This window comes from Dothidotthia symphoricarpi (genome assembly GCF_010015815.1).
Source record: "Dothidotthia symphoricarpi CBS 119687 unplaced genomic scaffold P153scaffold_16, whole genome shotgun sequence".
Classification (NCBI taxonomy): Eukaryota; Fungi; Ascomycota; class Dothideomycetes; order Pleosporales; family Dothidotthiaceae; genus Dothidotthia; species Dothidotthia symphoricarpi.
In genome coordinates, this window is record NW_022985023.1 from 29,399 (window position 1) to 52,190 (window position 22,792).

General features: G+C 52.0%; 9 protein-coding genes across 9 annotated transcripts; 5 read left to right on the forward strand and 4 right to left on the reverse strand.

The window, feature by feature from the left end:
- Window positions 1-170: 170 nt before the first annotated feature.
- P153DRAFT_398807 (uncharacterized protein) lies at window positions 171-3,393 on the reverse strand. Its single transcript, XM_033671679.1, has 2 exons — window positions 2,728-3,393; window positions 171-2,672 (listed from the first exon to the last, which is right to left on the reverse strand). The coding sequence occupies exons 1-2, from the start codon at window positions 3,336-3,338 to the stop codon at window positions 647-649; spliced, it is 2,637 nt and encodes an 878-aa protein (XP_033521084.1). The 5' UTR covers window positions 3,339-3,393; the 3' UTR covers window positions 171-646.
- Window positions 3,394-4,014: 621 nt separating this feature from the next.
- On the forward strand, window positions 4,015-5,807 carry P153DRAFT_368762 (FAD/NAD(P)-binding domain-containing protein). The gene is made up of 2 exons (XM_033668603.1): window positions 4,015-4,527; window positions 4,601-5,807. Exons 1-2 carry the CDS (start codon window positions 4,290-4,292, stop codon window positions 5,596-5,598), a joined length of 1,236 nt encoding a protein of 411 aa, XP_033521085.1. The 5' UTR covers window positions 4,015-4,289; the 3' UTR covers window positions 5,599-5,807.
- Window positions 5,683-7,981, reverse strand: P153DRAFT_68206 (polysaccharide lyase family 4 protein). The gene is made up of 4 exons (XM_033673338.1): window positions 7,418-7,981; window positions 6,910-7,358; window positions 6,725-6,853; window positions 5,683-6,675 (listed from the first exon to the last, which is right to left on the reverse strand). Exons 1-4 carry the CDS (start codon window positions 7,623-7,625, stop codon window positions 5,767-5,769), a joined length of 1,695 nt encoding a protein of 564 aa, XP_033521086.1. The 5' UTR covers window positions 7,626-7,981; the 3' UTR covers window positions 5,683-5,766.
- Window positions 7,982-9,144: 1,163 nt separating this feature from the next.
- On the forward strand, window positions 9,145-10,261 carry P153DRAFT_368764 (uncharacterized protein). The gene is made up of 2 exons (XM_033668604.1): window positions 9,145-9,726; window positions 9,784-10,261. The coding sequence occupies exons 1-2, from the start codon at window positions 9,606-9,608 to the stop codon at window positions 9,903-9,905; spliced, it is 243 nt and encodes an 80-aa protein (XP_033521087.1). The 5' UTR covers window positions 9,145-9,605; the 3' UTR covers window positions 9,906-10,261.
- A 188-nt stretch (window positions 10,262-10,449) lies between these two features.
- P153DRAFT_368765 (uncharacterized protein) lies at window positions 10,450-13,029 on the reverse strand. The gene is made up of 4 exons (XM_033668605.1): window positions 12,439-13,029; window positions 11,743-12,386; window positions 11,103-11,684; window positions 10,450-11,047 (listed from the first exon to the last, which is right to left on the reverse strand). The coding sequence occupies exons 1-4, from the start codon at window positions 12,907-12,909 to the stop codon at window positions 10,594-10,596; spliced, it is 2,151 nt and encodes a 716-aa protein (XP_033521088.1). The 5' UTR covers window positions 12,910-13,029; the 3' UTR covers window positions 10,450-10,593.
- Window positions 13,030-13,118: 89 nt separating this feature from the next.
- Window positions 13,119-14,574, forward strand: P153DRAFT_424705 (uncharacterized protein; the record flags this gene model as incomplete). The annotated part of the gene is made up of 2 exons (XM_033672500.1): window positions 13,119-14,108; window positions 14,563-14,574. Exons 1-2 carry the CDS (start codon window positions 13,320-13,322, stop codon window positions 14,572-14,574), a joined length of 801 nt encoding a protein of 266 aa, XP_033521089.1. The 5' UTR covers window positions 13,119-13,319.
- Window positions 14,575-15,414: 840 nt separating this feature from the next.
- Window positions 15,415-17,048, reverse strand: P153DRAFT_368767 (uncharacterized protein). The gene is made up of 2 exons (XM_033668606.1): window positions 16,671-17,048; window positions 15,415-16,622 (listed from the first exon to the last, which is right to left on the reverse strand). The coding sequence occupies exons 1-2, from the start codon at window positions 17,010-17,012 to the stop codon at window positions 15,420-15,422; spliced, it is 1,545 nt and encodes a 514-aa protein (XP_033521090.1). The 5' UTR covers window positions 17,013-17,048; the 3' UTR covers window positions 15,415-15,419.
- Window positions 17,049-17,154: 106 nt separating this feature from the next.
- P153DRAFT_321353 (uncharacterized protein) lies at window positions 17,155-19,347 on the forward strand. The gene is made up of 2 exons (XM_033665141.1): window positions 17,155-17,375; window positions 17,424-19,347. Exons 1-2 carry the CDS (start codon window positions 17,301-17,303, stop codon window positions 19,266-19,268), a joined length of 1,920 nt encoding a protein of 639 aa, XP_033521091.1. The 5' UTR covers window positions 17,155-17,300; the 3' UTR covers window positions 19,269-19,347.
- Window positions 19,348-19,757: 410 nt separating this feature from the next.
- On the forward strand, window positions 19,758-21,520 carry P153DRAFT_321357 (LAG1-domain-containing protein). The gene is made up of 3 exons (XM_033665142.1): window positions 19,758-20,096; window positions 20,150-20,896; window positions 20,952-21,520. The coding sequence occupies exons 1-3, from the start codon at window positions 19,917-19,919 to the stop codon at window positions 21,435-21,437; spliced, it is 1,413 nt and encodes a 470-aa protein (XP_033521092.1). The 5' UTR covers window positions 19,758-19,916; the 3' UTR covers window positions 21,438-21,520.
- Window positions 21,521-22,792: the final 1,272 nt, after the last annotated feature.

The following is a 22,792-nucleotide window of genomic DNA, read 5'->3' on the forward strand; positions in this document are numbered from 1 at the left end:
GTCGGATGGTACGCACCTGACTCTTGGGGTTCCTTTCGATATCTAGCTCGCGCTCCTCGTATGAACATCATAGAACGCATTCCTTCGACCTCTTAGTCTATGATGCCATGTATGTATGGCTTCACCAAGAGTTTATAGCCAGAGTGCATCTCACTATTGAAATGCACCAACCTGATCATGAACAGCATGCAGGTTTTGTAGTGACCATCATATAGCCCGCCTTTCACGCGCCACAACGAACCAATACAAAACAGCCTTTGCTTAGAGCGGCAAATTTCTGTGTATATAGAGCTGTTTTTTGTAGTGGGTCTAGCGATACGGAACTCTTGAAAGTAAACAAAACTTCTTCGATCAGGGTACCTACAGCTCAAGTACAGTCAAGGATGATACTCGACCTGTGGTCTCACTTGGGATCAAGCCGAACCCCCCTCCATGTAGCAAAGTTGGCAATACTACACCAGAATCAACACGCCGAGTTGCGAATATGTGCGAGAAAGCTGCAAAGACTGATGTTTTGGAGCTCACACATACTCGCTCCAGACCATAGCTTTTGTCAAACTCAATTTAAAAGGCCTGTTTTTTATGCTATAAACAAAATCGGTGGCTCCTGTTCTGGTCCAATCGTTGCGAAGACAGGCCAGAGATTTCAATCCGTAACAACCTCTGCTCCATCTCCTTTGTGCACAACTCTTACTCTCACACGGTCTTTTCCCTTAGCCCTCATAGCTTTCAAAATCTCACCATCGTTCTTCAGCGTAGCATTAGTCATGTGTTCCTTGAGCTGAGGTGATTCAGCTAACTGCGCAAACGCCGGCCACGCGTTCCCGAGAAGCGTCAAGTGTGTCCTTGTAACAAACAGTACTAGGAGTATCGCCATGAGGAGGAAATGTGCGACCAATGCCCACGTAAGTAGCATGAAGCCAACATAATCTCGCGGATACGGTACGTCGCTGAAGAAAGATACTTTGGCGGTGTCTAGGCGGTCAAATGCCGGCTGCTGGCTGTAGTAGTTCGTCATGGAGAGGATAGTGATGACTGAGGACAGTGCCCAGGCGACGGAATGGTTCGCGGCAAGGGTGTCGGTGAAGATGGCCCCCAACGCGGGATCTGCGGCGATGGCCTGCGATGGGCGCTTCGAGAAATTGTTGATGACAGCGGGAAGCGGCTTTTGGGTCATGAAAATGCTCCAGTCCTGTGGCAGAGGCGTGTTCGATCCGTCTTGGGTTGCTGAGCTACCTGAAGCGTCGCTTTGGATAAACGGACGCTCCTTCGGAGGAGGGAGGTCACCCGATAGACTCTGTGGCGGGGACATCTGTAGTACTCTACGTAGATGCTTGCTCTGCGTAGATTGGGGGAGAAGGTAGTTAAGAATGTCAGAAGTGATGAATGAGCCCCACCAAGCAAGTTGAGGTTCGGTTCGGTTCGCCGTGCTGGAGAGTGTGATGTTCAATACCGCTGCGTCCCATGGCGCGAAACAGAGAGACATAGAAGCACCCACGCCGGTAGCGTTTGCAAATACCAGGTCTATCCATTCGCTATTTGTTGCGGTGTTGTTGATATCGTTTGACTTTATTGTAGTGGGGTTTGATCCTTTGATGACTAGAAAGGCGGTGCCATAGCTAGTTGACCTCATGAAATGGCTGTTTAAGGAGCCTATAAAGCCAGGATATGGTTGTCCGACCTGACAGATCGAATAGTCATTCAATCCGGCAACCGCGCAATCAAAGCTTGTCGGATAAATCGTCTGCAACATTGTAGAATTCTTTGTAGTCTCCACAGTACCTTGGAGTTGAGAATAGTGTTCAGTACCATTGAATTGGGTGATCAAGGGCGCTTGGCAAGAAACACGTGCATCCAAGACGAGGCCATTTCCGGTGTAGCTATGTAGGGTCTGACGGGAATTGGCAGTGGCATAGGGCAAAAATGTACGCAACAAAACGCCGGTGTCCGTAATACCATTCTCGATATCCTTGACCGGACTTGAGTGCTCCCCGAAAGTTGGGTAAAACGGGGGGTTCGTTGTCCATGCCGCATCGCGTGGTATTCTTTCGCTGATGTTCATGTAGGATAGACTGGGCCGTACTTCAGTCTCGACGGCGTTACCACTGAGGGATCCAGGCTTCAAATCTGATAGTAGAAGTGTCGACGAAAACTGGAGGGTACTCGTTGTGGCAAGGAGAAGAAGGGCAATGATGTAGCATAGGTGATTTTTCCGCTGCTTAGCCGTAGTGAGCCACATCTCCTCCACCATCAGTTGACCGAGACTCCATGGGTTGGAAGTGCCAGCTCGCATAGGTGACAGGCTCGCGAGGTGGAACAAATGAGTGCCGGTGTTGGACTCGAGGAGTAATGATGCTATTATAGCCGACCCTATCGCGGCTTGAAAATCTATTGCCGTCCTCAAAAACAATGCCGTAATCGATACGGATCTGGTGGCCCAATTGGTAATCATGATCTTTTTCCATGTCTTATTACTTGCGTTACCAAACCACAAGCAGGCCAAGAATCCCAAAAGAATCAAAATGATAATCGATGTGCTGAGAAGGACATACAGCGTTTTCGTGCCGAGTCGGGATAATTCATGAAGCCTGGGAGGGGTGCGCGACTGATCAGTAGTCAAAAGCGCATCACTTATGCCCGAACTTGTCTCAGCTTTTGGATGGAATGCAATACTGCGTATGTTATTCAAATGAGTCTCGATAGATCAGTCGATATGTGGGCGCATACCTCTCTGCGCTCGGCCGCGAATCCTTGGATACTTTCTTCGGGCGCCGAAGGCATACCCACAATCCCAGAAGGGCACAGAGACCGATTATGAGAGCGCCAGACACTCCGATCGAAATCGTTGCATTCGGCCGATTGATCTTTTTCGTGTTGAAGAGTTGTTCATCCCACGAATATGTGACCGGTGGGCTTTGCGCTTTCCTTATCGACGATGTTACCGAAGGTGGGTCAACTGCAGGTACTCTGCTGATGTTGGTGCTCGTGTAAATTGAATCCAAATCTTCTTTTCGTAAGTGAGCGGGTCTAAGATCACCCTGCGGGCAATAGCCATTATATGCTGGGTTCGAGGCGCAGCAACCCCAGAAAGTGGCACGCTGGTTGATCGTAGCAAATGTCGAGACGGACCAAAAGTTGACATTATGGTCATAACAAGAGCCGTCAGGAAAGGTGCCCATAGTCTCCGGTTTGAAGGATACTGCGGCTAGGTCTTCTCCGGAGCAGCCATACTCGCAGGGAGATATTTTACAGCAGCCAACAAACAAAGTGCCTGTCGTACAGGCATACCATTGAGCGCCATTGCGAGGGCAGAAAAAGTCTTCCGATGAGGTCGTCATGATTTCTGATAAACTTCACCAGAGAGTTGGATGAAGGAATGCAGGACAATGTTGGCCAGGCGTAGAACGTGTGGGCCTTGACACGGGCGTGAGATTCTTTATCTATCATCCACGACCAGTGCAGTCCAGGGCGTAAAGCTAAAAATAGAAATGTGTGAACCTCAATCACTTTGTGCAGCCAATAGAAGTGTTTTGCAAAATACCATGGTATAACGTGGCCTGGGTAACAGTCGTGGATGGCTTGTTCTAGCCGGAATACGATATTCGTCTCCGATTGAAGGTAACGGAATGACCGTTAGACCAGGACTCTTGAACAACGACGACCTACCTTTTCCTTCGTATCAAAATTTCTCCATGTCTATCTTTTCCCCATGACGACCCTGAATTGATTTCAAGTCTCAACAGGATGTCAGCGCTAAAACCTACCGTGTGTTGGTTGGCCAAATATCGGCGCCTAGCCCGTTGAATCATGGTATTTCGCAATGCACCCATTCTGCTGGATTACGCCCTTGAGATATAGCGAATAGGAACATAGTTGGCCCGAGTGCCTGAGATTGTAATCCATGGCTAGGTTTGATTGAGCTCTTGGCGTGAGGGTAGCGTTTTGGAGGCTTCACTCAGATTTCACCATCACGGCAACACCTTTTCTTTATCAGCTAACAAAATTCCCCGGTATCTGAATATCGTTCTATTGCTAAGCAGCTGCGTGATGTGCTTACAAACGCCCACGAATCAAAACGTCATCCCAGCTGCCTAACCCCACTTCGGCGCAGCTGACTATGGACAACACCAAGTAGACAACACCAACGCGCTTGAACATAAAGTTAACATGGCCTCCTGTGCAATTTCACGTCTATCTTTATGTACTTATTCGCAAATCTACGCTCCCCCTTTCGAGTCCAACATTTGACGCGTATCACCTCGACACGAAACTTCGCAACAGAAACTACCATGACTTCACAATCACAGAAGCCGGTCCTCATCTCTGGCGGGGGCATTGCCTCGCTACTTCTCGCGCGCTCGCTCAACAGATCCAAGATCCCTTTTGTCGTCTACGAACGTGACGCGAGCATCGTGTTCCGCGCGCAGGGTTACCGACTTAGGCTGAGCGCAGTCGGCTTGGACGCGATTGAGAATGTATTAGGGCCTGAAGGGTTCCAGAAGTTCTACGATGCGTGCGGCAAGACAGGTGCGTGTCTCGATGATGCAGGCTAGAATCATCTCCAGGACACGTGACTGGACAAGGCTAATGGCTCGTTCAGGCGGCGCGGGCTTTGCTGCCATTGACCCCTTGACAGGCGAGACGCTCGGAGCAGAAAACCAGACGGTGAGCAAAGAGCCGCTTTCAAGTAGAGGCGCCAAGGTCATTGGCATATCACGAGGCGACATGCGGGAGCTGTTCATGGACGGCTTGGAAGACAACGTCCGTTGGTCACACCACGTTAAAGGCTACGAAACGACACCCACCGGCGTGCGCCTGATTTTTGCCGACGGATCAAAGTCGGAAGAGGGCTCTCTTCTAATCGGTGGTGAGGGTGTCAAGTCAGCTGTCGCCTCGCAACTCTCGAACGGGGCAATCAAAGTGTACGACCTTGGTGCGCGTGGGATTCATGGACAGGCGCCAACGACTGCCTTCCTAGGCCTTGGAGAGGGTGTGTTCCGCATGGTGGACGACAAGACGCAGGCCAACGGCGGCAAGGTATTCATCATCACAAACGTACGCGCAGACGACATGCACAACCCAGACATTAACTTTGGCTGGACCTTAGGCGGGTCGCCGGGCGTGATCAAGGCGCCGAATGACAACTACACCATCGTCGGCAAGGAAGCTGCTGATATTGCGAAATCTCTCACCTCACACTGGCACGAGCGTGTTAAACCGCTCTTCGACAACATGATCGAGACTGACGCCGCCTTTTGGAAAATCACATGCTCTAGTCCAGAGGGTGTGCCTGAGTGGCGCAACGAGCCGCGGGTGACGGTGATTGGGGACGCGGTGCACGCAATGACACCTGCGGGCGGGAATGGCGCGAACACAGCGGTACGCGACAGCGACCTTTTGGGTAGGCTGTTGAGGGAGGCGTGGGAGAAGGGCAACGGCCTTGACTGGGAAGGTGTAACCGCAGCGTATGAGAAGGAGATGCGCGTTTACGGCAGCGCCGCCGTGAAGGAGAGCTATGAGCACGCAACCGGGCAGTTTGGGATCAAGCTTGATCTTGCCACAACGCCCACTATCACCGACTACGTTGCGCCAAATTGATTGATGTCAAACACGCTTTATATATTGGATTGAGGACGTTTTCATCTTACGAGATCATGCTGCCACGACTCCTCGTGATCTTTCTGTTTCTGATATCAGATACGCGTTTTGAGTGAGCGAGCGAGTTTGAACAAACCACCTATGGTGTTACTGATTGAGCTTTCCTACCTACAAAACCCATTCCAAGATAATGCTATCCCACAAGATACCACGCCACTGCGTATACCGATCGACTGTGAAACTTAACGTGTTCTTCCCCTCTTTCAACCCACCAGCCGGAATCTCAAACTGCAAGAACCGCCACTCACCACTCGTAGTACCCGAGCGGTACAGCGCAGGATCATTCGTCAAAATATCCTTGCTCAGAACGCCGACTGTCGTATTGCCATTGAGATAGATAGTCAGCGCGGTGCTCTGTGAGTAACCCGCAAGCGAAACGGAGAGCAAAGCCGAGGCGTTGGTGTTGGCAGCAGGACATGTTGCATTGAAGACGACGTCCCACGATCCCAGCTTCGACGACGCGTAGTACCAGTCTGAGACGCGAGATGAACCGACGGTGTAGGTCAGATTTGTTGGGCCTTTCTCGGTCAGACCGTGCGTACGGGGAGCACCGCCGTTGGTGAAGCCGAGTGCTTTTTTGTCAAAGTCTCCGATTCGGAAGATGGGTTTGCGGTTTTGAGGGACGGTCCAGGTCAGGGTTTTCAGGTCATTGATTGTGCCGTTGGTGATGCTGATGCCGCTTGAGGTGTAGTTGGTGTATACGTCTGCGAGAGCTCCGCCGTTTGACGACGCAAACAGTCCATAGTTTCCGCTGCGTACGTTGGTAATGGAAAACGCGCCCGACGCATCTGCATAGGTGGTGTAGTAATAGTTCGAGCCTTGGACGAGTGGACGGATCGAAGTGTCCGCGTCGCCCAAAAACACGGCAGAACCCGACGCTGGGCGACCATCAGAGAGAACTAACTTGCCCTGCACGGCTCCGCGGGAATGATAGGCAGTGTCGTTGAGGAACGAGTATGGCCAGCTCTTGCGCTCCACAGCAGCACGGGCGCGCGCATCGTCAAGAGAACCGTCGTTCTGCATTGCAAATCAGACACATTCGGAGAACTGAAGCTGAGGGACTTACAAGATACCACAGCCATGGCCCCCAGATTTTGCCGCCAGGTTGAGCCGTCTTGACGCCAACTCGGAAGTGGGACGTGTCTTGTACTACATTCAGTTGAGTCGCGTCTCCGGTAGACGACTCGCGGTGGACCTTCACATCCGTCAGTGTGTATTTTCATTGCAAAGCATCAACGAGCCCGAACTTACCGTCAACGTCTGCGAGAGGTGGTTTCCCGGCTGATAATCATTGGAAGCATGGATATACCAAGATCCCGTCTTGCTACCATACACGCCGACGAAGTCCCGCTCGCGGACATAGTTAGCAAAGTCGTACTTGCTCACAACCGTCCCATCTTTGAACTGAAACGTCTCATCTTGAATCTCTGTCGCTCCGGCATAGAGCGCATAGTCTGGGAGTTTCTCGTTCTTGGTCGTGGTATAACCGTTCGTGAAGAGGTCGGGGTTGAGACGCCACAGTGTGCGGAAGATGCTGAGATCCGGCAGCGCCTTGTTGACAAAGTATTGATATGCGCCCGCAAGATCGGGATAGATTACCCAGTGGAAATCTCCGTACTGCGATGAGAAGCTGACGTCGATGTATTCGGAGGTGCTGGACACGATCTTGGCAGACGTGTACTGTAGGTTGGATTCTCCGTCTATCATGGTGGCATGCGTCAGTCAAACTTATGAAACATAACAGCGGATCTCGCCTTACCATAACCCGCGTAGTGGCCTGTAGCATTGCCAACAGCGTCCGAGCCCTGGAACCGTAGCTTAGTCGCATACGTCGGACCCTGCGTCACATTCCACAGATCATTGCCAATGACCCATTGCGTCGAGCTGACTTGTTGAAGGAACGGGCCCTTGGCTTCGCATAGTGTCACCGCCGAAGCGAGATATCCCAAGAGAGAAGAAGTTCGCATTTTTCCGATAGCCACAATGCTTTTGCAAGTCGTGCTCACGTCGCTTTTTTATGCCCTCGATTTGCGATCACGCAATTACCTGCCTGGAAGACGAGTACATGGAACAATGTACAGGATGGGACGTAGTCCGAAAGTGGATCAAAGCTTGATTGAAACAAGAGATTGTGGAGCAAAGCTTGAGTGGAATGAGTGGTGTTTCCGTTCCGCTTAGCGATTAACCCTGGTCGACGGAGTAATTTGCTCATTCAAATCGGACTTTGCGACATCAAGGACCGATCATGAAATTATCCATCGTGGACATTTCTTTTAGGGGCCTGCTGTCGATGGATCATGGTGTGAATATTCCTCCGGATCCCAGGTCATCGCTGGCGGAAGTGAAGTCTGATTTCCAGCTTCCGTATGAATCGAAAACAACAAGATCCTTGAAGCATTGTGAAGCTTACCTGCGGAGAAGTCTATCAATCCAACGAGTGTCAGTTCCTGTTCTCAAATGGGTTTCATGATTCTGGGTTGATTGACGAATTTGCTTACATCTGCTCTTCTTTCCCGCTTCCTGGACAGCAAAGCATATTCGTCGCTCAAAACTGGTAGTCGTACTTGTACTCAATCAAACCCGTGAAGGGGCTCGATCTTCTCACAAATAACAGTTTTATTAACTATCATCAACCATAGATATCGTGTGATTCGCCAAGATGTTGGATAATCGTCTAGGATAGGTTCTCGGACAAGTGGAGGAAGTGAACCTCACCCACTACTCTCGACAACACCTCGTTTGCTGCTCGTCTTTCCATGACGGCCTACAATCTAAGTACTGCAAAGAATGGGCCTCGTCGCAATGCCATCTCGGTCCGGAAAAAAAGTGATAGCAGAATCTTCCCAAGAACGATCTCGGATAGTCCTGCGAGTAAGCAACGCTATGGAGTGTCGACTACGAACATCACGACATCGCCGTTGAATGTAGAAGGCGAGGTGAACAGTAGCGGTTCGCGCTCTATGAACTCAATGAGTGTTTTTTTTCTTATGTTCATTCGATAAGCTAGTGTTGTATTGCGTACATCAAGATGGTGTATAGGTGCAACCACGTGCTTGCTTGATGAGGTATGAATGTCGCTGGGTGGCCGCCGTACTAGGTTCGTGGCTGTAGGCGTTGTGTATGTGAGTCTGTAGAGAAATATCGTGATACCTCAACATCCGAAATAACATGCGATTGTCCCACGGGCGCGTACAAGGCTTCAAGTCGCTTCTGCTGTGTTCTGCACTCGCACCTTCGAGATTTTGATGTGTGGACTAATGTGTAAATAAGAATACCTTGCTCGTTCTGTGTTGGGCCTGGGCTTGCAGTGTTGAGCATTCGGACCGGCATAGATTTGGTGGCGAAAATCTGTCAGGTGGGTGGGTGGCGGTGAGGCGTGCTGAGATGCGATGCTTCCAGAAGGTCGGTGAGATTCGGGCAAGTCGATCCCTGCATGTACACTTGCAACTCGATGTACCTGTTTGCTATCTCTATGCGAGAGCAAATCTCTCTGGGAACTTTTCTGCAATGCAGAGACGATTGACAGGGATTTGAACGTCTTTCGTTCAGGCGCACTCTTCCTTGCTAAGTCCGTCGACTTCTCCACGATCCCCGCGTCAAAGCGGCGAGAAAAGCTACAAAGTCCGGGGTACGGACCAGCCACAACGCTACATCAAACGCGGAAAAGACCCTGACGATCGCTCACTCGCCGCCCCTGAGGATTTTGTCCACCGCCTCCCAGACCCGCTGTGTTGTTCTTTAAAGTACATTCCCATCGCGCCTTCCCCGCGTTTTCGCTCCTTCCTTCACTCAAGACTCACTCGCTGTCAACCACAACACTCACTTCACATTCGTACCTGTCGTTGCAAGATCACAAAAGCAAATTAAATCATCAAGCCACCGTCGCTATATAAACCGCACTACACACCGCCATCTCCTCACTCCATACTACAACCACAATCACAACCATGTTCCCCCGCATCCTCACGCGTCTCCCCGCCGCCGCGCGCGCCGTCCGCTACAACTCCTCCAGCTCCTCGAGCCCTGCGGCGCGCGTCATCGAAATGGCAGCCCGGGCTGAGCGACCGAGTACGTTTCCCTTACCTTTCTCTTAAAAGAAGTCGTACCTTGCTAACACGCTTCCAGCCACCGCAGAAATCTCCGTGCCCCTCCTCTGGGCCGCGACAGCTGGTCTCGCTTTCACAGCGTGGAACCGCATGGACGAGCGTGGTGCAGCGGGGAATGTGGAGAAGCTGCTTGTTGTTTAGACGGGTGTTTATCTTTAAGCTTGGTGTTTGGGATGAAGGGACTGGGTTTGGCGTATAGTTATGGGAGCGATAGAACGCGATAGACTGCGTACTCGTTCTTTTCGGGCCGGCGATATGGCGCTTACGCATAGATATGTTTTGCGTTGTTGGGTATGGGTGTCGATGGAAATGGTTATGAATACGGATACGTGCATAGGCCATCGGTATCTGGTTATGGGATAACGCGTATTTGGCGTTTCGATGCTTTGGCCATCTAATCCACATGCCCATTTTCTTCACATCTTCGCCTTTCTTTCATGTGAGAACCGTCAATACTGGCTTGTTTGTACCCTATTACAAGGAAAACATCACGTGGTCGACTTAGTGATATTGATGAAAGTGATGCTGATGTGGGACTTGCTGACGGGCGCGCAAGGAATGTGTGGACTTGGAGTGAAGTAGTGTCTTAGGATTCGAGGTATAGCTGCGATATCATCGAGTAGTGGTTTTGAGTATGAGTTGTGATTCTTTTGAAGAGGGATTTTGTGACATCTCTTAATCGGTTCTCGCCTATGCATATGAATAAGTTGATTGTAATACGGGAGTTACGTGCACAATTTGGTCTATCTACAGTATTCAGTACTATTATCCAACGACACATCTATCCCACCCTTATTTCGCACTTTACTAGTCCCAGCCAGCTCTCTCCTCAGTGCTCGCAAAAGCTGTACGTATGCTGCTGCCATCCCTTCTCAGCCGTGTCGTGGAACGCACTTCGCTCCTGCATCAGCTTGGCGCGATGCTCTCTCGCTTCCTGCATACTCATCGGCAGCGTGTCTGCGTCAGCGTCAAAGTGCTCGCGTACCATGTCCATGAGCTCTTGTGGGAGTCGTGGGTTCTCTCCATCAGCTTCAGGGCGGCTCGCGTCAAGGCCTTTCTGTTCCAACAGGGCTACAAGCTCAGGCGGGAGCTTCGACATGGCTTCTGCGCGCGACTCGGGCGTGGAACCGAGCACGGAGTCGGCCCACCAATCCATTTGCTGTGGTGGGACGTTGGCTGTCGAGATGATGCGCTTATTTGGGTCGACGAGCCACAGCGCGATGAAGCGGCGGTGGCCGGGCTTGGTGGGATCGATGAGCTTGAAAGGCGAGACGCGGTGCTGACTGTGCGATAGCGTCAGGGTGAGAGACTTCTCCAGTCGGCATTACGGGTACTTACAAGACGTTTGGAAAAGCTAGCAGTCTACCCTCACGCGTCTCAACACTACCGTAGTTTTGCAGACATGGCGAATTGCCATTCCCGAAGGATGTACCAAAAACGCTTTCCATCCAGTGATACGCGTCTTGTCCGACGTTAAATGGGGCGTCGTCGTTTAGGTATGCTGATGTTTGCATGCGAAACGACAGATTGCTCCCGGTGATGTTTTCGCTATCGAGGTAATACAGCGCGGTGGCGCAGATGTGTTCGTTCATCTGGCCCTCGACGTGCCAGCCTCCAACCGGGAATTCTGGCTTCTCAGGCGTCAATTCGATGGACGCCATCTTCACGATGATCTGCAGCCCAGACTCGCGGTATCGGTCAATAAGACGTTTGCCAGCCTTGGGCGCATAGTCCACTTCCGTAAAAGGTGGTTCGGGCATGGCTGCTTTGCGCACAGAGTGCCACTTCGCTCGCAAAACTACGTCTTCTGTAAGGTCGTCACGTTCATAGCCTTCCTCTGCCATGAATTCCTCCGCGTCGAATTCTACATCATTACACTCGGCGGCGTTGTTCGGAGTCCAATTGTCGTCGTTTTCGTCACTTGTTGCGCACTTCAATCAGCCACATCGCTACATCGGAAGTTTGAGGATTCACTTACTCTGCATTGGCTGGTTCGGGAAATCGAGGCGCCAACCGTCCAGCGCCTTCGCGTCCACTGTACTTCACAGCCAGAGCAAGACATTGATCCCACATTGGAAGAGAAGTCTCAATCAGCTTTTCAATGGTTCGGTAGATACCGGGGTACTTGGTAGGATGGAGGTTGTTGACATAGCTGGTGAACTTGACAGAATTATCTTCCTGGAACGCGACGTTCGCTGGCAACCATTGGTAGGTGTTTGACCAGTAATCAGGCGGGACTTCGCCACTGCCTACACCGTATCGTACTCTATCTCTGGGATTGAGGGTTGAAGTGTCTTTTGCGATAACGTCACCTTTACCAGCCCACTTTTCGATAGCATCTGCCACTCCCACGACTTCGTCCTTCAAAACCCGGGTGCGGCCATAGACTAGAGGAAACATGGACGGGTGAACTAGGTCCTGAACCATGTCTTGGGAATTCGGATGCCAGTCAGGGGAAGATGCATGGCTGGCTTTGATCGTTTCAAAAGCATCTCGCAAAGCATCGTGCAACTCGGGAGAGACCAGGGTGTCTGATTTGGCAACGGACGCACATGCATCGAGAGTTGGTATGATTCCAGTCTTCTCGAGAAATGCGGCCTTGCTGCGGAGTTCCTCGATACACTTGCCGCGAATGTTAGGAGTGGAAGAGATAGTCGAAAATAAGGATACATACGCAATCAAATGTCTTCTCCGTCATAATTCCTTCCAGTGGTTCGACGTCACTATCGTTCTGAAACTGGAACATTTCAGTAACGTTGTTCCGGTACATGCGCTTTGCGCTTGTTGCCAGCTTCCACAACTCATAATTCGGAATAGCAAGGGCTTCTTCGCGCCACTTGGCCACGATCTTGTCGTCAAAAACCTTTTTGTGCCAATCTTCTTTTTCCGTAAGCTGTTCCATGACACTCATCATGGCCACCTCACGGACGAACAAAGGCTTCGTGTCCGCTGCGTAGTTCGAACCATGTGCGCCAATGGGGTAGAAGCCATAATTGCGCTGATCGTTGTGGCGAAGCGGAAGTCCAAGACCAGGATAGTCGCGCATGACTGGACGTGGCTGTTGTTCGGAAACGTTTTTCTCGGCTTGCTGGGAAGATGAGGATGAGGCCGCGTTTTGCTTCTTGATCAATGATGTTCTGGCCATGTTGAGTATCGCTTGTGAGAGGGATTTTGATGCTTTATAAACACAGCGTCCAGCGAGCATGTACTTGAGGCGAGTGTTGTTCAATTGCACTACCCAAGGCTGCAGGGCGCTGCCTGTTCGAACTTGATGAGAAATCCAGGGGATGGCGCGAGGTGAGGTAGCTTATGTACGCTAGCGCAGGCAGCAGTGGCTTACATGACTCGATTCACAAACACCACGGGGCATAACTATCATCACAGTGTCTACAGAATCAGCAACAACGACACTCTACAACTACAACTAACGACGAGTCTTTTAGTAGCGGGAGAGTAGGAACCAACAACTACAATAATCAGCTAGCCAGAAACAGCCTAGAAGGGTGACGTCACCGCCTTGCTCCAAACCCTCAAACTGTCGCCCACGAGATTTCGATGAATACACAAAAAGATCAAACTATGTCGACCTCACGCCCGTTCCCCTCCGTAACGGGGGGATGTTTCTGCAACAAGATACGCTACCGGCTCCTCACCGCGCCGCTCTTCTGCTGTGCCTGCTACTGCAGCGACTGCCAAAAGATGTCCGGCAGCGCCTTCGTCACATATGCCATGATTGAAACAAGCAACATCTCCATCGAGTCAGCAGTCAAGCCAACCATGGTTACATTTGCGCCAAAGCCCGGGCTTGTCAGCATACGCGCGGAGTGCCCGCAGTGCAGGATCCAAGTGTGGGGCCATGACAGGAGCTGGGGGACTGCCGTGGCGGATGTAAGAGTCGGGACGCTGGACTATCCGAGCTTGATGGAGCCAGATGTTCATGCGTTTGTGGAGGGGAAAGTCGATTGGATGCGTTTACCCGAGGGCGCGAAGACTACGGTGAAGGACTCCAATTATCGGGATCATTGGCCAAAGAGCAGTCTGCAACGGTTGGATCTGTGTCTGGCGAGAGCTGCGGAAGTGGCGAAGCGGAAGGAGGAAAGCTCTGCGAGTGAAGTTACGAAAACCACAGGAGACGCGCGGGATGTGGAAGAATCTGGCGGCGAAGGCGACAAGACACCTACGGGTGTTGATGTCGATGCTGATGCTGATGCTGATGCTGATGGCGATGGGAAGGAAGACGAGGATGATGAGGCGTTTGAGAGACGATTCAGAGCAACCGAAAAAGCACTGCAGGAGAGATTGGAGCGGCTGAGTCTGAAGCTCAACGAAGACAAGCAGGATGATGTACAGAGCACATCCAAACCACCGCCATGAGCCGGCATTACCTATTAGATCTACGATTCATTGATAACATACACCACATACATTCCACGACCCGCAAGCTTCAAATACCTCACGGCCATACGAATTGCACTACTCTTTCATATCCGCTATGCATTAGATTCCCCAGCGTCTCTAGAAATCAAATGACAAGTGCAAGTCTCAACTCCTCATGTGTTATTACACAGCACGTACATACATACATAAATAGACCCGCCTCTAACAGCACTCCCGACCCACTCTGTTTGAATCCACATTATCTCTCACGCTCCTTGCATTTCACTCTCCCACCCCTCCACACAGCGCCCACCACCAGGCAGGTTCTCAGTCATCCGAAACCCCAGAAAACAAGCCTCTTCACCACCTTCCAACACGATATAACATTCCTGATTGTAAACATTCCACAGACATAAAAAAGACAAGTATATGAGGTTTGGACGTATGTTAAGTGGCTTGAAACCATCATCTCACGTATCTGCAAGATCCTCGCACCACCCCGTCAAAAGAAACTAGACAGTTTTCGTTCTCTGTACTCCTGACACATCACAAAACTGTCCAGGCTTTTTGACGGGGTGGTGCTCGTATACCAATCTCTCGATTCTCCCCAAGCCGGCGAGTATACAAGGTCCTCAACATCCCACCCATCTCCGCACCCCCAACCACCCAAGCAACATCGACCGTACCGTACCGTAGTATCTCCACCCCATCGCAAAACCCGCCAGAAGACAAGCCTCCCCTCACACCACACTGCTATATATCAGAAAGAAAGCATTACGATATCGAAGCTGACTCTCCCAGTCGTCTAGCCACGGTATTTACTTTGCTAAAGCTTCGTTTCGCTGAGTTCACCTATGGGTTTTTGGTTGATTATCAAGGTGTTTGGCAGAGAATGGGAGTGTGTGCGTGTTCTGCATATTTGATCACGGATGGTCAGCTTGGCGGCAATGGATGCATGCAAGGCTGTAAACGCGTGTATTTTTCTGCTTGCGTGAAGCTCCGTGGATCGAGTGATTAAGCAGTATTTCTCCAATGGTGACAAAACTACGAGTTCTCAAAAAAAAGGAAAAGAATGCAGTGAGCACTACACGCATCAGATGTGAAAGGGGGGGTTAGTAAGTAAAGTAGTGCTGGGGACAAGACTAAGAACGACATAATGGCGCGAAGCAAGCACATCCTGTCAATATCGCGAATGTGATCAACAAAACAACGCACAGGTCAAGAATACAAGTCCTATGGTACACCCCCCCCCACTCCCCTCAATCCCCCATAAATCCCCTACACCGTCGCATTTCTAAACGGATTCCTCATCTCGGGCAAATACCTAAACACGCCCGTCTTCTGCGGCGGCTCAAGCTCCAGCTCCGGCTCATCCCGCAGGGCCATAATAGCATTCTCATCCCCCTTCTCCTGGGCCTCATCCCTCAACGCGCTCAGAATCCTGCTAACCTCGTTATTTTTCTCAATCTCAAAGTCCTCGGCGGACAAGTACGTAATGTCGCTGCGGATATTGTTCACGCCCAGGACGTCGTGCAGGATAGCCTCGGGCCAGTTGCCGGCGGCGTGCGAAGCGTCGATGATGTCCGCCCATTTGATGGAGACGTCTGTTAGGGAAAAGGGGGTGGGGAGTGTATTTTTGAGGACGCGGGGCAGGACGGAACGAGCGATGTGGTGGTCGCGGGCAGCGGCCTGAGCTTTGAAGATGAAGGCCTGTTCGAGTTCGGCGATTCTCTCCTGGCGGCCGCGGAGGAGGTGGCGGATGTGTGCGGGGTGTTCGTCGTCTGGGTCGGGGAAGTCGAGCCTCGTCTGCAGGGTGCGGGCTTCGCGTTTTAGCTTTGCGAGGTGCTCGGTGGCATTGAATTTGTTTGCGTTTGCGGCTTTTTTGGTGAGGGCGTCTTGGGCGTCCTTGAATTGCTCGGCCTTTCGGCGCGCGTAGGTGATTCGCTTGAGACGGGTTTCGAGGCTGGCTTTTGCGGAGGAGAGGCGCTTCTGGTCGGCTTCGTTCTGGTTGTGCTTCATCTTTAGCTTTGTTGTCATGGAGCGGATTTGGTGTTCGAGCCACTTGGGGTTGTCGGCAACCTTCTCCTTGGCCACGGCGGCGTTTGCGAGGGCGTCGATCTGCGGCCACCTCTTGTTCATGAACTCGGTCGCCTTGCGTTGCTGCTCGTCATACGCCTCTCGCATGGACACACCCACCTTGTCCTGTATGTGCAGGACCTCGGCGAGATCGGCACTCATGTTCGCACGCTGGTCCATGATCCTGTGCATACGGTCCTTGGCGCTCATGTGCTTCCATGACGGGTTGGTCTTTTCCCACGACAGCTCGTGCAGCTTGCGGAACTCGCGCAGCTTTCGGAAGGCATTGTGGCCCTGTTCGGGGGTGGGGAAGGTGACGACACAATGCGGTATCCACTCGTCGGGGCGCAGGGTGGGGGGCTTGGAGTGCTTGCCGATGAAGGGGAGCTGGGCGAGGTGGTGGTTCTGGGGGAGTCAACACACTGTTCAGCTCACGTGATTCGGGTGTCCTACATCCAGCAGCTCCTGCAGCGAGTAGATGATCTGGTTGGTCTTTGCATTGCGGAAGACGTAGATGACCTGGCCGTGGCGTGTCGTTCCCTCGGGGTCGACGTGGTCGGCGAGCGTGAAGGGCTTGATGGGTCTCAGCGCCGTCTGGCCCGACGACTGCGGCTTCGACTTTGGGTTCACGACTGTCTGGAGGCGGATGTGCTTGGGGTTCGACTGGCGCACGACATGGCGCTCTACCCGCTTCTCCAGCTGCGACGTGTACTGCGGGTGGGCGGCGTCGAGGCGGGCGAAGTTGATGGGCGCCGGCGGCTTCTTGTACGTGAGCCGGGCGAGAGTGCGGGGCATGGCTGCGGGCGATGCGGCGATGCCGGTGCAATTGGGGCTGGTGGTGCAGGAAATGCAGAAGTTCGAGGCGCCAAGACACGGTCAGCGCCTCCTCCGCGCGCTCCAATACGACAGCTCGACGGCCGTCCATTCACTGCGCCAACGTCACTCGTCTTCCTACGATGCGGCGGGTGAGGATTACCTGCAACGCGTCCTCGAGCTTCCTCCAGCATGCGCCAATGAGCCACAGCTTGACGTCCACGTGCATCATCTCCGCCGGCGCCGTCGAGGCAGCACCGGCTACGTAATATGGCCAGCCATGAGCACGCCCGTGCAGCGAACCATCCACCTCCACCCCGTGAACGGCCGTGGTTGTTGCCTTATGTGTGTTGCCTGAACAACGCATGTCGCCCTGGCTGACAATGGGCGTAGAACCGCAAGCTCCGGCATCTTCAAGGCATCACCATCCGCAACCTCACCCTCACCCTGACCCCTCCAAGGATGCGGGGGAAAACATTCGACGATGAAGCCATACCCAGCACGCTCAAGTCGCCTGCAAAGTTCCTCGCCCTGAGTGAGAACAAGGGATTGGGGCACTCCCGCTCATCCAGCGACCTGAAGACCAAGAGCGATGCCTCACGACATGCGAATGGAGGCTTGCGCGCGTCAAACGCACCTCCCAAACCTGAGAGACCTGTCAAGGGACTGCGCAGGCGGAGCACGCTGGAGTGGATTAGCGCCAGCCCATTGACGCGCCAGAAGAAGCTCGAGGACATTTCTGCAGGCCGTCAAGCAGACACCTTCTTCACCCTACACATCGACGGCCAGCAGGAGCCCGTATACATATCCGAAGTCGCGGAGAAGGCCATGAATCCAAACTTCAAATTCTTCGAACTGGGACCATGTGGGCCACGCGTGACTCGACTTGACAAACTGACCGTCAGAGTGTGGGCCAAGACCGAGACCATGAAAGACTGGCAGTACTTGATCGAGTATACGCCACATTTCAAGTCGTTGCAGTTTATTGGAAAGACGCTGGGAAGCTTTCGACACGCACTTCCGCAGAACTGCATACTTTTCCACATGACTGACGGCATCTACACCAGCTTCATGGACTTGGACGTCAAGGAAAGGGCACAACAAGCAGTCCTCGCACCTCCCAAACAGCATCCAGAGGGTAAAGTGCTCAACTCGTCTTCCTACGACGCACTGATGCGACTCTCCACCCTGGACGATTGCATCCAGGACGCATTGACCACACGGGACGGCATTGCTAGGGAAATCGAGACCATTCTAGAATCAAACAGAGAAGCGATCTCAACGGTGGAGCAGGTCCCCGAAGCTGAAGATAGCTTGAGAACAGTGCAGGCTGCAGCAGCCGCTGAGAAACGTCGAGTCGACGCTGTGCGCCGAAAACGAGACGAACTAACAGCAAGCATCAAGTCCCGGCGAGAGAAGATGTTCGCCGGGCAAGCACAGCAGACTGACATTGACACCAACCTGCCCACCCAAAAAGATAATCACACCGGGATGGGGGATCTGGTAGACAAGATCGAGGAGGATGTCGCAGGACAACGGCGACGTATATGCGAGGACATACTGCGAATCTTCCCCATTGAGCCCGTTCCTGGCAAGTCTTTCTCTTTCACGATACGCGGCCTCTTACTACCCAATTCTGAGTTCGACGACGTGAAGGAGGATGTCACCACTGCAGCGTTGGGGTACGTAGCTCAAGTCATCAACCTCCTCTCGCCCTACCTGTCAGTAATCCTACCCTATCCGATAACACCGCTCGGCTCAACTTCCACCATCGAAGACCCCCTAGCCATGGGCCACAGCAACCAGCACAATCCCCGCACCTACCCTCTGTACATGAAAGGCGTCGTCCGCTACCGCTTCGAGTACGGCGTCTTCCTCCTCAACAAGGACATAGAGATTCTATCAAACGCCCTTGGCCTCCGCCCAGTCGACATACGCCACACACTGCCCAACCTGAAATACCTCCTGTACGTCGCAACAGCGGGCAAGGGCGAACTGCCAGCGAGGAAATCAGGCGGCATCAAGGGACTGCTGCGGCATGATGGCGCTCACTCTAGGCGGGGGAGCGTGGATAGCACGGCGACGGCGAGCAGTTTTGGCGCGATTGTTACTGAGGCGAAGGGGAAGGTTGAGGGTGTTGGGGCGGGGGCGAGGAAGACGGAGATGTCGTCTGCGGTGGCGAGCTTGAAGCAGAAGACTAATACGCTTCCCGGGAGTAGATTGAGGCCTGTTGAGTAGGGGGGATCTTATCTTCTGTGGGGAGGTGGTGTGGTTTGTGTGTAGATATGATACCTTTCACAACTACAATTAAGTATTCATACTACAAGCTCTTTGGATAGATGTGAATTTGTGAACCTAATAAGTCGCCACACCATTAATACTGTAGAATACACTCATATCGGCCATTTGAAAATCCTAATACCTTCTCCCCCATTAATGCGCTAAGCTCACAAAATCAAAATTCAAAAACCCCCAATTCCCTACAACATCACGAGGTTCCCCTGCATGTAGAGGTGGATGTTGACATGTTGACCCTGAACTAGGTAGTTGTAGGTTGATGGGCTCCGCACGAATCGCATCGAATGGCCCATCGGGCGTCTTGGCAACTTCACCGTAATTTGCGAATCGGGGTCGGAAAGGAGATGTGTGGTTCCGAGCGCCGTGCATGAATATCAACCACGGCCGACTCGGCTTCTTTTTCCTTCTTTCTTCCACTTCCAATCCGCACCGGAACCTCTTGCGAAGGGAGCTTGTGAATTGAGTTGTGTGCTGGTTTGGCTGGTCTTGAATTCGCTGGTGAGATTGGGATTGTTTGATTCTGGCTCGCTCCGAAACCTCCGGCTTCCTCTGCCCTCGCTGGCTCGCCCTCTTGCAAGTCAGCTCGCAATGACGGAACCCTTCCCAGCACTCCATGGCATGCCGCTCAAGGCGCCAGCCGGTGGTGCCATGCGGAGAAGAAAGTCTAGTGCGATTGGAGGGGATCTGCACGGCGATGTGGATGTGCCCTCGTTTGCGACGGCGAGGACAAACACACCGCCGCTGAACAGTCCGACGGGTGGAGATGGGGTATGCACATCCTATATTCATCCACAGGTGAATGTATTCTAACACGTACGCAGAAACTCGACAAATCCGCCCGCCGCTCCAAACGCCGCACCGTCCGCCGCGGCCTCTCCAAATTCAAGCGCCTCTGCATCCGCCATACCTGGCTACTCCCGCTCATCCTCAGTCTGACCATCGTCGCCCTGTACCTGGTCTACCCGTACCCCTCGAATCCCATCGCGTCGTGTCTATTCCTGTCGTACGCGCTGCCACGCGACCACCCCCTCATCCCCGCCGCCGTGCGCGCAGACCCCAATTCACCAACATACTACGGAAAAGGCGTGCGCGACTTCGCCTTCGTCGGCTTCTACATCATCGTGCTGAGCTTCACGCGCGAGCTGTGCATGCAGCGGCTCATCCGGCCGATTGCGGTGCGCTGCGGGATCAGGGGTCGTGCCAAGCAGAGCCGCTTCATGGAGCAGGCGTACACGGCGCTGTACTTTGGCTTGTACGGGCCTTTTGGACTGTATGTCATGTCTCGCACGCCTGTGTGGTACTTCAACACGACGGGCATGTATGAGGGGTTTCCGCACCGCACGAATGAAGCGGTTTTCAAGGCGTATTATCTGCTGCAGGCGAGCTACTGGGCGCAGCAGGCCGTCGTCCTGCTTCTTATGCTTGAGAAGCCGCGCAAGGATTTTAGGGAGCTGGTTGCGCATCATATCATTACGTTGAGCTTGATTTGGTCCAGCTACCGGTTTCACTTCACGTACATCGGTATCGCCGTGTACATCACGCACGACATTTCGGATTTTTTCCTCGCCGTAAGTCGTCTTGATGAGTAAAAGACGTAAGAATAATGGACTAACTTTTATCCAGACGTCCAAACTCCTCAACTACATCGACTCGCCCATCGTCGGCCCCTACTTCTTCGTCTTCATGTGCGCCTGGGGCTACCTACGCCACTACATCAACCTGAAGATCCTGTACTCCTTCACAACGGAATTCCGCACCGTCGGCCCCTACGAGCTCAACTGGGAGACGCAGCAGTACAAGTGTCCGCTCAGTCTGGCGATTGGGGGGGGCCTGCTGGTCGCGCTGCAGGCGGTGAATTTGTTCTGGTGGTTCTTTATTTGTAGGATTGCGTATCGCTTTGTGCTGTTTAAGACGGCGGATGATGATCGGAGTGAGTATGAGCCTACGGATGAGGAGGGGGAGGGGAGGGAGGTGGAGGGCGTGGTTGGGGAGGCGAAGAAGGTGCTGGGTGTTGAGGAGGGGGATGCGTCTGTGTTGGTGGAGCAGGCGGAGGAGCGAGGGTCGATTGGGGAGCGCGTTAAGCAGCGGAAGAAGGCGGGGGTGTCGTGAGGACGTCGACTAGAAAGCCGTGGTGTGGATGAAGTTTTGTGAGTCGTGGCATACCCGGTTGGGGTGCTTGTTGCATAGCGGGTGTACTGTTCCATGGCTTATTTACGCGTCGTCGATATAAGAATGCTGTTCCGGCACAATAGAGGTAAATACTCGTACTTGACTTGTCACATTACGTGCGCTGCTTGAACGAGACGAGGTGATAAGATGGAAGTAAACATACAAACACTCACTTCTACTGAAAATCGCCCTCACCAATCCATACCGAGCCGAGCCGCATATGAAAAAAGAAAATACCGGCATGTCATGTCTTCCACAACTCCAAGTAGGTACCCAGAATACCGTAAAGTTCCGCTCAACTTCCGAGCTATGCCAACAGCTACGTTATCTCCTGTTGCAGGCCGGAAGAGGTTGGCGTAAACCGCCTACTAGCGTTGTGCTATTGAGCAAAAATTCTACTGTAGAGATTATGGTGTAGCAACGCTGGTCTAGCCTCGGTAGCCTACATGAGCTTACATCTCAGTTATTAATACTATCTTGTCTACAAGCTTAGAATTGAGCCTATCTATAAGTCTGTTTACGATAGTGCTTACGGTTATGCTTATCTACGATAGAGCGTAGCTACGAGTCTACTTACAAGTTCATCTACAAGCCCCATCTATTGTAAGAGAGTGTAGTGTATCGTCAAAGAATCTCGTGCTCAATGCGGTGGGTGTTAGATGGATTGTATTGTGTTATTCTTGTGTAGTGTGTGTGTGTGTGTACCTGACTTCGTCTAATGCCTCTTCAGCCACGATTATACGGTATATTGAGGCTGCTTTAGTCGCTAATTCAAGGGGTCTTTGGTTAGTGTTGCTAGGCTGCTTTGCTATGCTGTAATCGAGCTTGAATTTGAGCTTACGATTAAGCTAGGAGGTAAGGTAGACATGTATAGCTATAGTTATATGCATAAAATATATCACTGTGTACTATTACTAATGTTTACTGTGTGCAAAAGGGCTGGGTATTAACTTCTACACTGAGTTACTATACTAGATTCTTACTATGTTGCGTCTGTCTGCTTACAGCAAGTATGAATACGCTATAATCTAAAAATAGTATATAAGATGTGTAATATTATGGTAAAATCTTTGAATGTTCGTACTATTCTACTTTTTTAATAATACTTTTTGCAAAATATCTTACATTTATACTGTATTGCACTGTAGAATGCAATGTAGAATGCAGTGTAGAATTCAGTCTTTTATTAGTGTTTTTTACACCTTAGAACTGCGGTGTAAATTCCCCGATCTTGTACCCTGGCAGTACCGTATAAACTTGCACAATCCGATAAATGCTAGACAGGGGTTGTAGCG